Genomic DNA, 13,916 nt, shown 5'->3' on the forward strand with positions numbered 1-13,916 from the left:
CGCGAGAGTTCACTCCTCCCGACACAGAAAACAGGAGGGGAGGAGTCAGCTGAGCACAGAGAGGGAGAGAGACGAAGTAAACCAACAAGCAGGAAAATGAAACTTATCGTCCTCATTTTTTTTACCGATCTCAAAATAACTTATCGTGCAATTAACTGATTTATTGACTATCGCGACAGGCCTAAATACACAGATAGACTTTATTTCATTCAAAGGTCTTATAAGGTATTCTTTGTGTTTTTGTTTTTTCTCAGATGTGTTGGCCAGCCAGGATCAGTCTGGAGGGGACGCCACTGTCACCATTGATCAACGTAAGTGTTAACGTCTTTTAAAATTCTTAGCTACAAACTGGATTTGATGTTTTGTGAGGCTTTCACAGCTTTTCTTTGCAAATTTATTAACAGCTCTTCATTCACACCAACAAAATATATTTATAAAGAGAACTCCAACCTGCTGCTGTTTTGACTCTGTTGGCTGTAAACCTGCACACATCTGACTGGTTTCCTCTGTCTCCCCAGCTGTGCAGATAATTCCAGCACAAGTGAGCACACCTACAGCAATAAAGGTGCTGAAACAGAACCGTGGTGCCAGGACACCACGCATATCAGGAGAAGAGCGCAGTTCACCTGGAAACCGCACAGGTAGCACACACAAGCTCTGAGCTGCTCAGTTAAAACAGTTTGTCCGCGGGTCCTTAAATAGGCTTAAATTCACATATCTAAAATTAAGTCCTTAAAAGGTTTTGAATTAATAAAAAAAATGCGCAAGTTGGTTTTAAATTTCTTACTCAAAGGTTTAAAATTTTGTCGAAAAGAAGCGATTAAAGTTCTCCATCTCCCTCGGCCGTCTCTGCAACGCATTTCCTGATAGTAGGATGAGGGGAAAAAACAACTTGTGTTGTCGGTTAACGGACGTTGCTTTCAACCAATAAAAATTTAGTTATTATTCACCGTTCTTTTATTCACTGTTCTTATAACCAGGCAAGTCCTGTTGAGATCTTAGATTTCTTTTTCAAGGGAGGCCTGGACCTGAAGGCAACCTATKGTACATGTTTTGCTTAGGAGAGGAGAAACTGAACATTCTGGAAAAAGACATGACATAAAAAGAAGCAGAGTCACAGTTTTAGCCAATTAAAGCAAAGAAGGGCGTGTCCTGCTGTTTGTGAGCAGAATCAGAACCGCTGGCGAAGTAATTAATTTTGTGAATTAAATCAAATGAACATGTTTTGTGAAGCCCACAGATATGCTCTAACTTGTTCAAGGACCCCATAATAGGCCATCTTTAAATTTGACTGGCTAAAACCCTCAGATACCCTGTAAAAACATTTGGACGGTTACATCCTGTTTGTGTGGTGGCAGGTAACAATGGTCAGATCCAGTTGTGGCAGTTCCTGTTGGAGCTCCTGACAGACAAAGATGCACGAGACTGCATCTCCTGGGTCGGTGAAGAGGGAGAGTTCAAACTSAACCAGCCGGAGCTCGTGGCACAGAAATGGGGTCAACGTAAGAACAAACCAACGATGAACTACGAGAAGCTCAGCCGAGCCCTGAGGTTGGTTTCKTCTCATATTTTCATACTTTATTTGTTTTAAACATCAGGACTCCAGTAACTCAGTGTTATAAAACTTTTGTTAATTTAGGGAAGACCACAAGTTAAATTAGAACACGTAGGTTCATACTGATATGTCAGGGGCTGCTAATAGCCTAATAAAATGTCACAAAAGTGAGCGCACAGTTTTGTATTAACAGTTGAATAAATCCTGTCCAAAGCAGCGGCTGCTGGAGTTCAACAAATTGAACTTTGGCTGCTTGATGCACAGCAGCAACCAATCGGGAGAGAATATTTTTTTCGCGTGACGGTTTCATGAACCCGACACAGACGGACAGGAGCGTTTTTAGCGGAAATCGACCGTCTGCAGTTGATGTTCTGGCTGGAGATATCAGCACCGATGTGAAGAGACAGCAGCCCGTTGAGCTCGGGACAAAAAAAAAAGTCCCTCAGCTCGCAGCTCCTGGAGTGGCGAAACTAAACCGCCTCTGGTGAATTAATTATCTGGTGTGCGCAATGTTCTCTTGCTCTATAGTAAATAAAACAAAGCCATTTTATTTATTTTATCTTTATTTCACCCATGATTAAAGACAGACCGAAAAAAAACAAGACCCTCCTCCCTCTCCTCTAGTCTGGTCCCGGTCTGGAAAAAAAAAAGCTCACAGGTTAGAGCGCCTCTTATCTGGTGAATTAATTATCTGCTGTGTGCAACGTTCACTTGCTCTTTAGWAAATAAAGGCAAAGCCWTTTTATTTRTTTTATCTTTATTTCAATCATCAACAGACCGGAAAACAAACAGACACTCCTCCCATTGCGCGTCTTCAGACGCATTCGGTATGAACGGACATCTGTTGACAAGCAGCCAAAAGYATGCGGCAGGAGCAGTTTTGCTGCTGAAGACACGTTTGGTGGAAACCAGGCTTGAGAAAGTAGTTGCTGAATCAGCATTTACAGCTGATTACGTTTTGGTGTCAACCGGATTAAAGATGGCTGCCACATAATTTACCTTAGCAAACAAAAAATAGCTATAACTCAGTCAATTACAGATCTTAAGCTAGAATTTGGCATGGTAGTAGCTGAGAGTTGTCCCTGTCGTACACTCAGAGTGCTTACAGATTGCCTAAGATCTTTGTTTAAACATTTAACATGCAAGGTGAAGGTTTGTATTTTGCTGCTAGTTTTAAAGATWCAGGGTTTCAATGAAAGGCTAAAATCCTTCACTCCGTTACCAAAAATGTGTCGTGTGACTCAGTAATACACCGTTCTGATTTTCTTGTAGGTATTACTATGATGGTGACATGATCAGCAAGGTGCAGGGCAAGCGCTTCGTCTACAAGTTTGTGTGTGACCTGAGGACTCTGATTGGCTACAGTGCAGCCGAGCTCAACAGCCTGGTGGCCGAGTGCGAGCAGAAGAAGATGACTCGCTTGCAGATGCATGGCCTCTCTCAGCCCATCACCACAGTGACCCTGACCACCACCACGCTGGAGAAGGACAGCTGAAGGAGGGCATATTCACGCTCTGCAGCCGCCATGAGGAAAGTGTGGTGCACCACTCCCACCTGAAGTCAGAAACCACCCCTGGTCAACGTGGGCAAAGTGCTTTACTGTCGTCTTCCCAGTTTTATCCAAGTTAAACTGAGGCAGATATAATTTTTAGCTTTCTTTAACTGGACCCAGCAGGAGCGCAGGGWGTGAGAACGTCTTTACGATTACAGGTTGTCATTTTCACGATGAATGCTTGAGCGTGACCGAAAACCCAGTTAAGAGCTTGGTGTCGTCTGTAGTTTAGGATCTTTTCCACTGTAAATACCGTTACTTTGTGTTTTTGATAGCCACATGGACAAGTGTATTTTCATATTTTCCATTTCTAAAGAAAAAAAAAGGACCCGTTTTTGTATTTTTATTTGGTGTCCATTTCCTAAATTGCTGGACCTTTTTTTTGTCCACTAGGGGGAAATAAAGTGACAAGCATTTTCTAAACAGCTTTGTGTGACGTGGAAATTTAATCAAGCCTCGTGAAGAAAAAGAAACCAACCAGACATTAATATGTACATTCAAACTTTATTTATTTACGGTATGTCGAGTGTAGAAAGCTCTAAGCAAATATTTCATCAAACTACACACAGGGGAAAAACATTTTCAACATTCACCTGATTAAGAGCTTCAGTTGGTGTCTGTACACTTATTGAGGTGATATGTGTTGTATTTTGAGAATGCAGATTACGCATGTCACATTCAATGTTTAAGTATTAGAGTTGAACGTGTCTACTGAAGTCATAGGGTCACTTGTTGCCTTTTGAAGGCTAATAGACTAAAGGACAAATATGCAGGCAAAGAAACATTAACCTTAAACAGAAGCACTGTACATGTTTACACGGCAAATGTAGAAAAATAGAATGTGTGACATTTAGTGAGGGAATGTAGGTGAGCCATTTGGAAAAACAACTCTAGGCCCGTTAATTTGACTCCTGCTTTGTTGCGATAAAGCTAAAGGATGAACAGGAAATGAAAGCAGCAGAAATAGAAAAAAAAGACCATCAACCAAATATTTACAACCAAGACAACAGAGCGATAAATTCAGCATACGCTGTCCTAAATAAAATATCTAAAGCTCAATTTTGATCCTAATAAAAAGTGCAGAGACAGTTGGCATCGAAATAACGTTCATATTTGGTGATCATAATCAAGACTTCAAAAATGAGTGCATAGAACGCAAACAGCAACACAATCATCTTCCTTTCGGATTCTAGCGCGCTTCGTATTTTACATCCGAGAGCGTTGAGCCCATGCAGCTAACACAACAGTGAAGCATGGAGATGAGCAGAACAGAGTCAATTAAAGCCAAATCTGTGCAACCACAAAGCAGAACAGATTCTAAATCCTTTTTTTTTCTTCTTCATATCACAAGATCACAAAGAAGACACAAAGAAATATACAATCCTGCTAAAATATCTAAAGGAGAGGAAAGGACCCCCTTCATCCATCCTCCACATACAGGATAATTTTCAGTCATCAATATTACCATGCACTACATTAACTTACAGCTAATCTCTGTCTTAATGTATTACACATAAAAAAACATTAAATATTTCCAGTTTTGATATATTTTGATTGAGTATAATATATATTTTAATCTTTTTTTTTCTTTTTTCTTCTTTTCTGTAAAACATACTTAAAACCCTTCAGTCGTGCAGTGAGGAGCTCTGAGAACCCGCACCCTGGTCAGTTTAGAGCTGTTGAGTGTTTTTTTTTGTTTGTTTGTTTCGTATAAACAAATGGGTTGTTCCAGTACAAACACCTGTGATTGGCTGATAACGTGCAGGTAGATCAGGGCACCCTTGTCTAACCAGTTAATGGGGTACTTTAGATCTGTACAATCAAGCAAAGAGAAAATAAAAAGGGGATAAAAGTTTTTGTTCCATTTCAGTTTCCTTTGGCCCAAACGTTTGACTGAAACATGCAAAGATTTATTATTTCTTTAAAGTGAAAGATGAAAATCAGCCTCTGCAATAATGCCTCACAGCCTTACTTCTCTGTGAACAAGGTGAGAAACTGAAAAGTCTAAGTGCTGGGGGGTGTGGGGATGGACCAGGAAGGGAAATATTGGGAAGCAGTTTTTTTTTTTAGTTCTGCATCTGCTCAAAGAATTTGTAGGTGGGATTCTCGTAGCCGTTCTGTTGCATCTTGGCCAGGTGGCGCTCCTCTGGCGTCACCGCAGCGTCCACCTTCAAACACCGGAGGAAAAAGTTCGTAAAATAAACATTTTACAGAAACGAACACAAGGCTGCATAATAATTTACATTTTTTACCTCAATTACACCGTGATGAATGGAGGTGTACTGCTTCTTCCTCAGCATCACCAAAGTGATCACAATGATGGTGGCGATGACAACTCCCCCAACCATTAGCCCAATAATGGCTCCCTTGTTAGAGCCAACGTCCTCAGCGAAAAAGACCTTTCATTAATTAAAAACAAAGCTATTAACAACTGAAGAACTGTGTTGCTGTGTTATACAATATTAGAAATAAACTTGTATTAATGACAAAAAATGATTTTCAAATAAAAAATTCAATATTAACTGAGTTATTTAAGCAGTCATGAACTCTGAACTGTACCAGTTTCTGATGGTAAACTTCATATCCTGCACTCTGCCTTTCTTCAGTCTCCATTCGAACCTCTGGCTTCAGGGCAGAAACTGAGCAAGCAAACAAATCAGGTGGTGAAACATGCTGTGACAGCATGATGGCATGATAAATCCTAATAAAAACAAAAACACTAACTGGATTACTGTTTTTAGAAGTTTTACGGGGAAAGTTGTTTACACGTGTTCACACATGATGTTGCATGTCGATGCCATATTTGTTGTGATGGAGGACATGSGTGGTCCCCAAATTTACAAATCAAATTCATTTTAAAACATTTGTAGATTATTTTTACTTTAAATAAGACAATAGAAAAACAGTTGCCTTAAAAACATCCTGTGGTTGATGAGGTTGTTTGAGAAGTCAGTTCACATTTATGTAATAATTATCATTTGTGTGAACAGTTGTAGTTGTGTCTGCCTCTGAAATGTTTGGGAATCATAGGCGTACACAACACAGTGAATAATATAATCATTTAGTCATACTAAACTGGTAGTTTGGACTGTTTAAATACAAATACTAGTGTCTACCAAAGGCTTTATTGCAAATAGTGTCCKTTTTAACTTAAAGCAGAGTCTTTGAAGCCAAATAAAGTTGAATTATCTGTCACGTGTGGCAAAAAAGAAAGACAAATCTGCAGTTAGACAAATCTCTGAATTTGGGAAAAAGTGAAACTATAATTGATGGTAGTGACAGAAGAACTAGTAAAGTTATGACCATAAGTATCTTATACAAAATAAAGCAACAATCTATCAAACAGCTATTGGAAAATGTTAAATGAGAACAAAGTGGAGAGATCCTTAGAGTGAGCATTACCAAAAGGTCGACACTTACAGTCTTATCATGGAATGAACTCCGTTTTAATCTGCGCTCCAWTAATAACATTGTCTCTTTCAAGACACTCCTAAAAGATCACTTTTTCTCTCAAGCGGTTAGCTAAGAATTTCACTATTACTACCAGCCTACCTCCATTGTGAATGCTTCGCTAATCTTTGTTTTCTTTACTATTGAACTTACGTCATATTTACTCTCCCGCATTCAWTATGTTTTTGTGTATTACTGTATGTTTTGACCTGCAGTGATCTTGTGTTTGATTTACAATTTTAGAAATTAATTCTTGAGTTGATGTTCAATTTTTGTTGCTTATGTGTAATTATGTTTATCTGTTTCATTTTATTCTTTTCACCATTTTTATATGATTGAATGATTGTACAGCCCCTTGTGAATATATTTCTGTGAAAGGCGCTTTATAAATAAAACTTTACTTACTTATTTCTAMCTATTAAACTCTAAACCACTCAAACTACAGCAAACTTGAAAACAATGCTGTTTCAAAGTGAGATCTGATTAGTAGCACAGACTCATACCAGGTCGTGTTGGGAGCCCTCTGTCTGGATTAGGCCGAGCATCAACAGGCTCAACTACAGAAAACAGGAATAAAATTAATGAAAACGAATGTACAGTATAAAAAGCAATGACCAGTCTAGTTGAGTTAATAGATATTAGAAAAGATAAAACTGTGTTCTAGTGTCAGAAGTGTGTGTTACCATGGTTCTCTGTGTTTGGCTGGTTGAAGCTCTCTGGGTGAATGAAGCCCAGTCCATCCAGACCAGGATCCAAAGGAGCCGAGCTGTAGGTCTGATCGGGCATCAGAGCGTCGTTCCCATAGCTCACCCTGCCGTCCACCTGCAAACAGAGTACTTTTATTCAGGACATCCTGAATCCTGATGGGTATCCACTCATAAAAGAAGGAAACACTGATAATCTGAGATTAAACTCCACAGTAAACAGTCCGTTTAAACCTGAAGACCTTTGAATTTAAAATACTAAGGGTTGAGCCCAACAGATGCCCTCACAATCTGACAGATGTTGAGCACTTTGGTAAGAAATCGTGAGTAAATATTCCCAAATCAAGGCGTGATCTGCTGAAAAAGTCCTTTCTAAAAAAAACTGAAGRCTGCAAATAAATCAAAAGGTGCACAAGCTTACAACATCTGTTTCCATTTTAAATCTTTTTTCCCTGCAACAKATTTATTTCCCACCATGGTTGAGTAACAAAGACACGTCACAAAAAACATGGAAAAAAGTTTGAAATCGTTCAAAATTATCTCATTTTTATATCTCACCTAAAAGTTGTTTTCCACATGTATATTGGATTTTTCCTAATTCTGACCTCCTAAGAGCTTCCATCTGTAACATATCATGCTTTTTTTTAAATTCYTTACTGCAACTCCTTTGCCAATAAATGGACCACTTCCAACCACGTCAGCATCTAAGTTTCTGTGCGCATCGTGACTTTGCTTCAAGTGTCATTCAGAGGTATTTATATATGTGTGTGTGGGAGCAGCTTGACTCACCCGCCCGTCGCTCTGCAGGGAGGAGACTTGCTGAGACAGCTCGGACTGAACACGCTGCACGATAATTGCTATGAAGAAAAGGGATAAAGTGAGAACTGCATGATGATGAACGGGGAGCAGAAATATGGTGGGAGTGAGTGAGAGGACAGAAAATCAGCACACCAGGTAACAGCCTCACACACTCCTGCTTAATGAAGGCAGCTTGAGTGTAAGAATTTGTGTGTGTTTTTAAGGTGACCTTCAAACATGGTGTAAACATTCTTCACAAGATTGGTTCTTTCAAAAAGCAGAAATAGACCAAAAACTGATATGATTTCAGCATGAAGAAGGGTATTTCCAAACATGCTGGAATGCATCTAAAACTCTTCCAGATATTTTCTCCCTGACATGGCGTCTGAGTCATCACTTTTTCTGTAACTTCYTGACACAATCACTCAAGACGCTGCAGTCTTGAGTGATTGGTCTGAGCGGACGTACACTACTTTCTCACCCAGATGTCTTTTTGTGCCAGCTGACTGAAAGGCTTCTACGTCAGCCTGGCATGAATTCATCTACAGGAATTACTCATATACACCACAGTTTTAATACTATTTTCAAGAATAAAAAAAGAATTTTCTATAGTTGAATTCAGCTGAAGGCTAACTCATATAGTCTTGAAGTTATTAAAAATTTTGGAGTAAATCTTTTTTTTTTTTCATTAGTGAGAGGAAACTGAACATGTGTGGGGTGTTATTTGTAACATGAAGACAACTCACATYTCTCAAGAACATCCTAACAGAGTCACCTTTCAATACTTTCCTGCCTGATCACTTTCTTCAATGTCTATCAAATGGTTAATTCTCAGAAAACTGGTGGCGCCGGTGCATGGCAGCCCCGCCTCTGTCAGTGTGCCCCAGGGTAGCTGGGGCTACAATGTAGCTTACCACCATCAGTGCATGCATGGGTGAATATCTGAAGTGTAAAGCGCCTTGGGGTCCAAGTGGACTTGATAAGGTGCTATATAAGTTCAAGCCATTTACCATTAGAGAACTGTTAACKTTATCACTATTTCCTCTGCAGAACACAACATAGGCTTTTACCACTTTGACAATCGTACACATTTATTGATTAACCTTTAAAATTTTGACTCAATTCTTTATATTTAAACATTAAAACTTCCCTGATGTATTCAGACAGCTGCATAATTTATATTGCTTGTTTTAGGGTTCAAGAATATCTCCATCTTCTGCTGTTTATCTGTCAYTGAGTTACAGAAGCAACAGGTCCAGCTCCAACTGGGGGATCCTAAGGCATTTCCAGGCTTAGGAAAATCTCTACAGCGAGTTCTGGGTCTCTTGTTGGAACGTACCCGAAAAACCMCTAAAGTGAGGCGTTCAGGAGACACTGAGATAAAACCAAATGCTGAAAACAGTTGTGCACAGTTTTGAAGTTTAGATCACTTTCTGCTGCAGGTAAGACACTGATTACTGACCCCTCTCTCAAAGCAGCCAGGATTTGTCTCACTGGGTGAGCTCATGAAATCCTTTAAAAATATGAATGAAAACTTACCAACTTGTTTTTGGATGTCAGAAGCCACACTGGGCACCTTGTAGAGCAGACCTAACGACTGATTCATCCTCTCRTCAATCACACGAAGGTGGGTCAGAACCTAAAGGTCAATTAAAAAGGTTCAGTTCCAAATGCTAATTTTGATAAATTAGTTTCAACATAAAGGCTTAAGACATACAGTATATTATTTCTAGGCAACATAATTATGTGTTCAGTTTAAAAAAAACAAATCTTTCAGCACCTGGGGTCGGATCTGCGCAGCCTTTTTAGGATCGACTGTGCGAACATGCTCATAGTGTTTCAGCGTGTGCTGCCTGTCCTTCTGTTCTGCACGGACATACTTCTTCAGCAGGCTCAGCACCTGTCGGGGCTGGTGGCGACAGAAACGTTAAAGAGCTTGTTTTACCCAGAGTCGCCTCAAAACGTGCACAAGTTAACACATGTGTGACACTTCTTCAACTCTACACCCAGTCTGTCTTTAAACGTGATTATTAATATTGTCTAACTAAGTAACTGTGATGTGTGCACATTTTAGTGTGTGTGTGTGCTTTTTTTTTTGTTTGTTTTGTTTTTTACCCGTGGAGGGTTGGCCTGCAGAGCACTCAGGTAATTCTCTAGAGCCAGGCGTCTGCGGCTGTTGAGCAGAGCTTCCACCCGGGCCATGTGGGTCTCCACCAGCTGCTGTCGCTCCTCTGCTGCCTCCTGCTCCAGAGCCTCCACCTTGTCCTGGAAGTGCTGCACATAYAATGAGACGGAAAACAGAAAATACACATTTAGCAGGAAAACCTGCTCAAAAAAATAACATAAAAGTTCATTTTTTTTATCAGTTCCAAAGAGTACTGACAATATAATTATACAAAAACATTTACAAAGCTGTTAAATGACACTGATAATTTATCTACAGAAGAAAATTGGTGATCTATACCTGGATGACGACTTTTTTGTCAGCACGAGAAAGACTCTTGGATTGTCTCTCTGCCTCCTCCCACTCCCTCATCACCTGAACATTAATGCAATTATTTTCATTTTAAAATCCTTTCAATCCTGACAAATTCAGCTCTGCTAAAGATAAATGTATTTTCTTGAAAACAATRGTTACAAGGAGATGTTTAGAGGTAAAGACCACACACCTGGGACATCTTTTCACGATGTTTGGCCTCGAGGCTTTCTTTAGCCCTCCTGAAATCTGTGTGTTCGTTGTCATCTCCTGGAGATTCGAGGTACTGATCCACAGCGTCTGGAGGGCTGGGGGCCACAGTGGGTACTGGGGGAGAAGAAAATACAGAGCAGAATGTCCTGAACCAGAAAGGCTAAAGAGCATGACGAGTTAAAAGGATGCAGAAAATAACAAAAAAAAAAAAAAAAAAAAAAAAAACAGTGGGTCAAACATATTGCAACCCTCAGAGGCAACATTAAAGAACTCTGTGATAAACGAGTGTTAAACACAGAAGAGGTTAAGACATAAAAGGAGATGTGTTTTTAAAAAAGAGCACATTAAGCATCATAAAACACACACAGGTTAGCGGAGGACAAAGAGGGAAATGTTTCCTAAAATAAGGGACCCATGCGTTCAGCTGTGCTCGCTGTGGGATTCTGGAGATAAGAAGCACCGAGCTGAGTCAGGATCAGGGTGGACCGACCTGCTGAGCAGTTCTCCTGATGGGAACAAACGAACCGACCTGTTAAACCTTTTAGAAGAGTTTCCTCTCCGATGCACATAAAAACACTCAGATGTATTCAACAGACTGACAGATTCACAGCTGCAGAGGCGGACATGAGACCTGCAAACCACACAACAAAACATGCAGATGCTCACCAACAGAAACACATGCTGACACACAAAGGTCAGAATTCGCACTTCTTTTTCTTCATGCTGCAAGAAGCATTGGTTAGTATTTCTTGTTCGAAATGACTTGAGGTTTGCTACTTGTTTTTGTGAATCTGTTATGGACTGCTGGCTTTACACAATGTTTTGTCTGTTTTTTCCCACTCAAACATCTGTTCAAATATCACCAACAAAATGGACGTGTTACAAATAAGATTACTAGCTAAATAAATTTTACTGTCGGCAAGTCATACAAAACAATAAACTCAACAAGTGGATTTCTTGAATAACTATTCATTCCTACAGCTGTTTTAAACACCTATAATGCTTATAGTTACATTGTTTTATAAGTTTGTTATTACAGTCAACACGTGTGCTGCATTTTTCTTTATAATAATTCTGCTTGGCTAAAACCTACAATAGTTAATAATAAACAGTCTACAGTTGATATTTCATCTATTCCTGTTTGCTCAAAACTAGTGGTGAACATTTTGAGAAAAGAATATACAAAACAATTTAAAAAATTACCTGAGGCTAGATGAGGAAATTGGCCCCATTCACGTTTGTCAAATATGTGCTATGTTATTAATTCCTTTCTAAAGCAAAAACTAAAATCAGTAGCCTAACGTTCTGCACTCATCGTCTCCAAACAGTTGTTCAGATCTAAAGACTGAAATACGTTTTATTTGCTTTCTGTCACATGGATGACCTGTTTAGTTGTAGTAAAAATAAACTTCTTGTATGAAAGTGATCATATGTTCCGGTCTTTAGAGCACAAAGTTTCAACCTGACTGATGCTGAGATACTGGACCAAGATACTGAACAGTTCTCTGCCAACCTCATCAAGATAAATGGAGAAAAACACCCGCTTCGGATGTTATCATCCATTAAATGGACGTTATTAGCCGTTATCAGTCCCATWGAATGGCTTCAGACTGTCCTGACTGTGCCGCCTAGTGGGTTCTCTGTCYCATCGAATGGTTTCAGACTGTCAGCTGGTTAGTATGAGGCATAAAACCACTAAGGWTTTTTATGCAATCTGGTTARTATGAGGCATAAAACCACTAAGGATTTTTATGCAATCTGGTTAATATGAGTCAGAAAACCACTAAGGCTTTTTATGCAATCTGGTTAGTATGAGGCATAAAATCACTAAGGTTAGTTTTAGAGAAAATTACTCCGATGGTAGCAGTTTGTTGCATTCCAACGTATATGGCACTGGTAACCCACTAGGGGGCACTGTCGGGACAGTCTGAAGCCATTCTATGGGACTGATAACCACTAATAACATCCATTTAATGGACTGMTRACATCCGAACYRGCTGGAACAAACCGACTGGTCTTGAGACTTGTATAACAGATGTAAAGGTCATAGCATTTCAAAGATAAGGTGAAGGCAGGATGGAGGATGTTGAGGCTCTCATGCTYCACACAAGACTAGAATGGATGCAGCTGAATACAGTTATCAGGGCTCTAAGAGGCATCAGAATACAAGAGACAGAAAGTAATGAGACGCTAAACATTCAGCAGGARCCTGAGRACAAGAAGCAGGCTGGTTAGATGGACACATCAGGGTTTRGCTCCAGTCCGGGGACTTACACGAGCTGCTACAGACAGCGAGGCAGTATTCCTCCGACTCAAAGTTATTCCTGTTGCCMGCACAGCCCCCGAATAAGAAGGGGGCGCAGCGGCCCTTCTCGGGATCGAAGTACCAACGCTCCAGCATGGCATGACACGGGCCCGACTCCGCGCGAGCCCAACACACCGCTGAGGTCGTGTGCACAACAAGTAGATTTTCATTAAATGTCAAATGGAAGCTCTGCAGCTGGTTGGAAACTTCAAACTGACAAGCCTAAAACCAAGAGTGAACAGAGAACAGATCAAAGTGCTTTACCTCGCACGACCTCCTCCACYGACTCGGTGGTGGTKGTGGTAGTGGTGGTCATGGCGATGTTAGCGTTTGGTTCATCGTTATCCCTTTCGTCGATCACATCGTCGTCTTCATCGCCATCTCCGTTCTCGTCCCTCTCAAAGGCGTCGTCATCTTCATCGTCATCTTCGTCGTCCTCGGCGATGGCTGGTCCTGTGTCTGCTGGGCGGGTCATGCTGCAGAAACGAGAGCAGCCATGTTTTTGATACCGCGTGTGTGCGTGGCATCAGAAATAACCGTGTGTCACGGGTGATACCTGTTGTCGGTGTATTCTGCATCAGCTCCGCCCCACCAGACGTCAGACTCCTCCCCTTCCTGTTCCGCGTTGTCTGACACGCGCTCCGTCTCTGCTGGACAGCACACAAACTCCACCCCTCGGAAACGGTCGATGCCACATGGCAACAGCATCCCGTAGTCATGGAGATTCATTGAACGGTCTCCACAGGACTAATTCACGAAGAAAACAAGAAAGAAAATGAAGGAATTTATTATCACTTCAGTGACTTGCATATAAACATCTTAAAAACCCCTCAAAGATTTTAATAATTCTGACTGCTCTTTTA

The 13,916-nt window shown here is 40.5% G+C and overlaps 2 protein-coding genes across 5 annotated transcripts in view; one reads left to right on the plus strand and one right to left on the minus strand.

The window, feature by feature from the left end:
• gabpa (GA binding protein transcription factor subunit alpha) overlaps positions 1–3,530 on the plus strand; it is a 7,475-nt gene extending 3,945 nt beyond the window's left edge. For all 3 annotated transcript variants that reach the window (XM_014029302.1, XM_014029300.1, XM_014029301.1), the window contains exons 7-10: positions 255–311; positions 519–641; positions 1,359–1,551; positions 2,828–3,530. In XM_014029302.1, coding sequence (XP_013884756.1) covers positions 255–311; positions 519–641; positions 1,359–1,551; positions 2,828–3,050 — 596 coding nt within the window. In that variant the 3' untranslated portion in view covers positions 3,051–3,530. The remainder of the gene's footprint in view (positions 1–254; positions 312–518; positions 642–1,358; positions 1,552–2,827) is intronic.
• A 61-nt stretch (positions 3,531–3,591) lies between these two features.
• Positions 3,592–13,916, minus strand: part of LOC106533086 (amyloid beta A4 protein) — a 42,630-nt gene continuing 32,305 nt past the window's right edge. The window contains exons 5-18 of one of the 2 annotated variants that reach the window (XM_014029298.1): positions 13,610–13,800; positions 13,318–13,529; positions 13,023–13,190; positions 10,729–10,862; positions 10,524–10,598; positions 10,175–10,333; positions 9,840–9,968; positions 9,599–9,698; positions 8,051–8,118; positions 7,241–7,379; positions 7,061–7,114; positions 5,667–5,746; positions 5,360–5,506; positions 3,592–5,275 (exon numbers count right to left, since the gene is read on the minus strand). In XM_014029298.1, coding sequence (XP_013884752.1) covers positions 5,174–5,275; positions 5,360–5,506; positions 5,667–5,746; positions 7,061–7,114; positions 7,241–7,379; positions 8,051–8,118; positions 9,599–9,698; positions 9,840–9,968; positions 10,175–10,333; positions 10,524–10,598; positions 10,729–10,862; positions 13,023–13,190; positions 13,318–13,529; positions 13,610–13,800 — 1,758 coding nt within the window. In that variant the 3' untranslated portion in view covers positions 3,592–5,173. The remainder of the gene's footprint in view (positions 5,276–5,359; positions 5,507–5,666; positions 5,747–7,060; positions 7,115–7,240; positions 7,380–8,050; positions 8,119–9,598; positions 9,699–9,839; positions 9,969–10,174; positions 10,334–10,523; positions 10,599–10,728; positions 10,863–13,022; positions 13,191–13,317; positions 13,530–13,609; positions 13,801–13,916) is intronic. The other variant, XM_014029299.1, reaches the window with a different exon arrangement.

This window comes from Austrofundulus limnaeus, unplaced genomic scaffold (assembly GCF_001266775.1).
Source record: "Austrofundulus limnaeus strain Quisiro unplaced genomic scaffold, Austrofundulus_limnaeus-1.0 Scaffold881, whole genome shotgun sequence".
In the NCBI taxonomy this organism is placed as follows: Eukaryota; Metazoa; Chordata; class Actinopteri; order Cyprinodontiformes; family Rivulidae; genus Austrofundulus; species Austrofundulus limnaeus.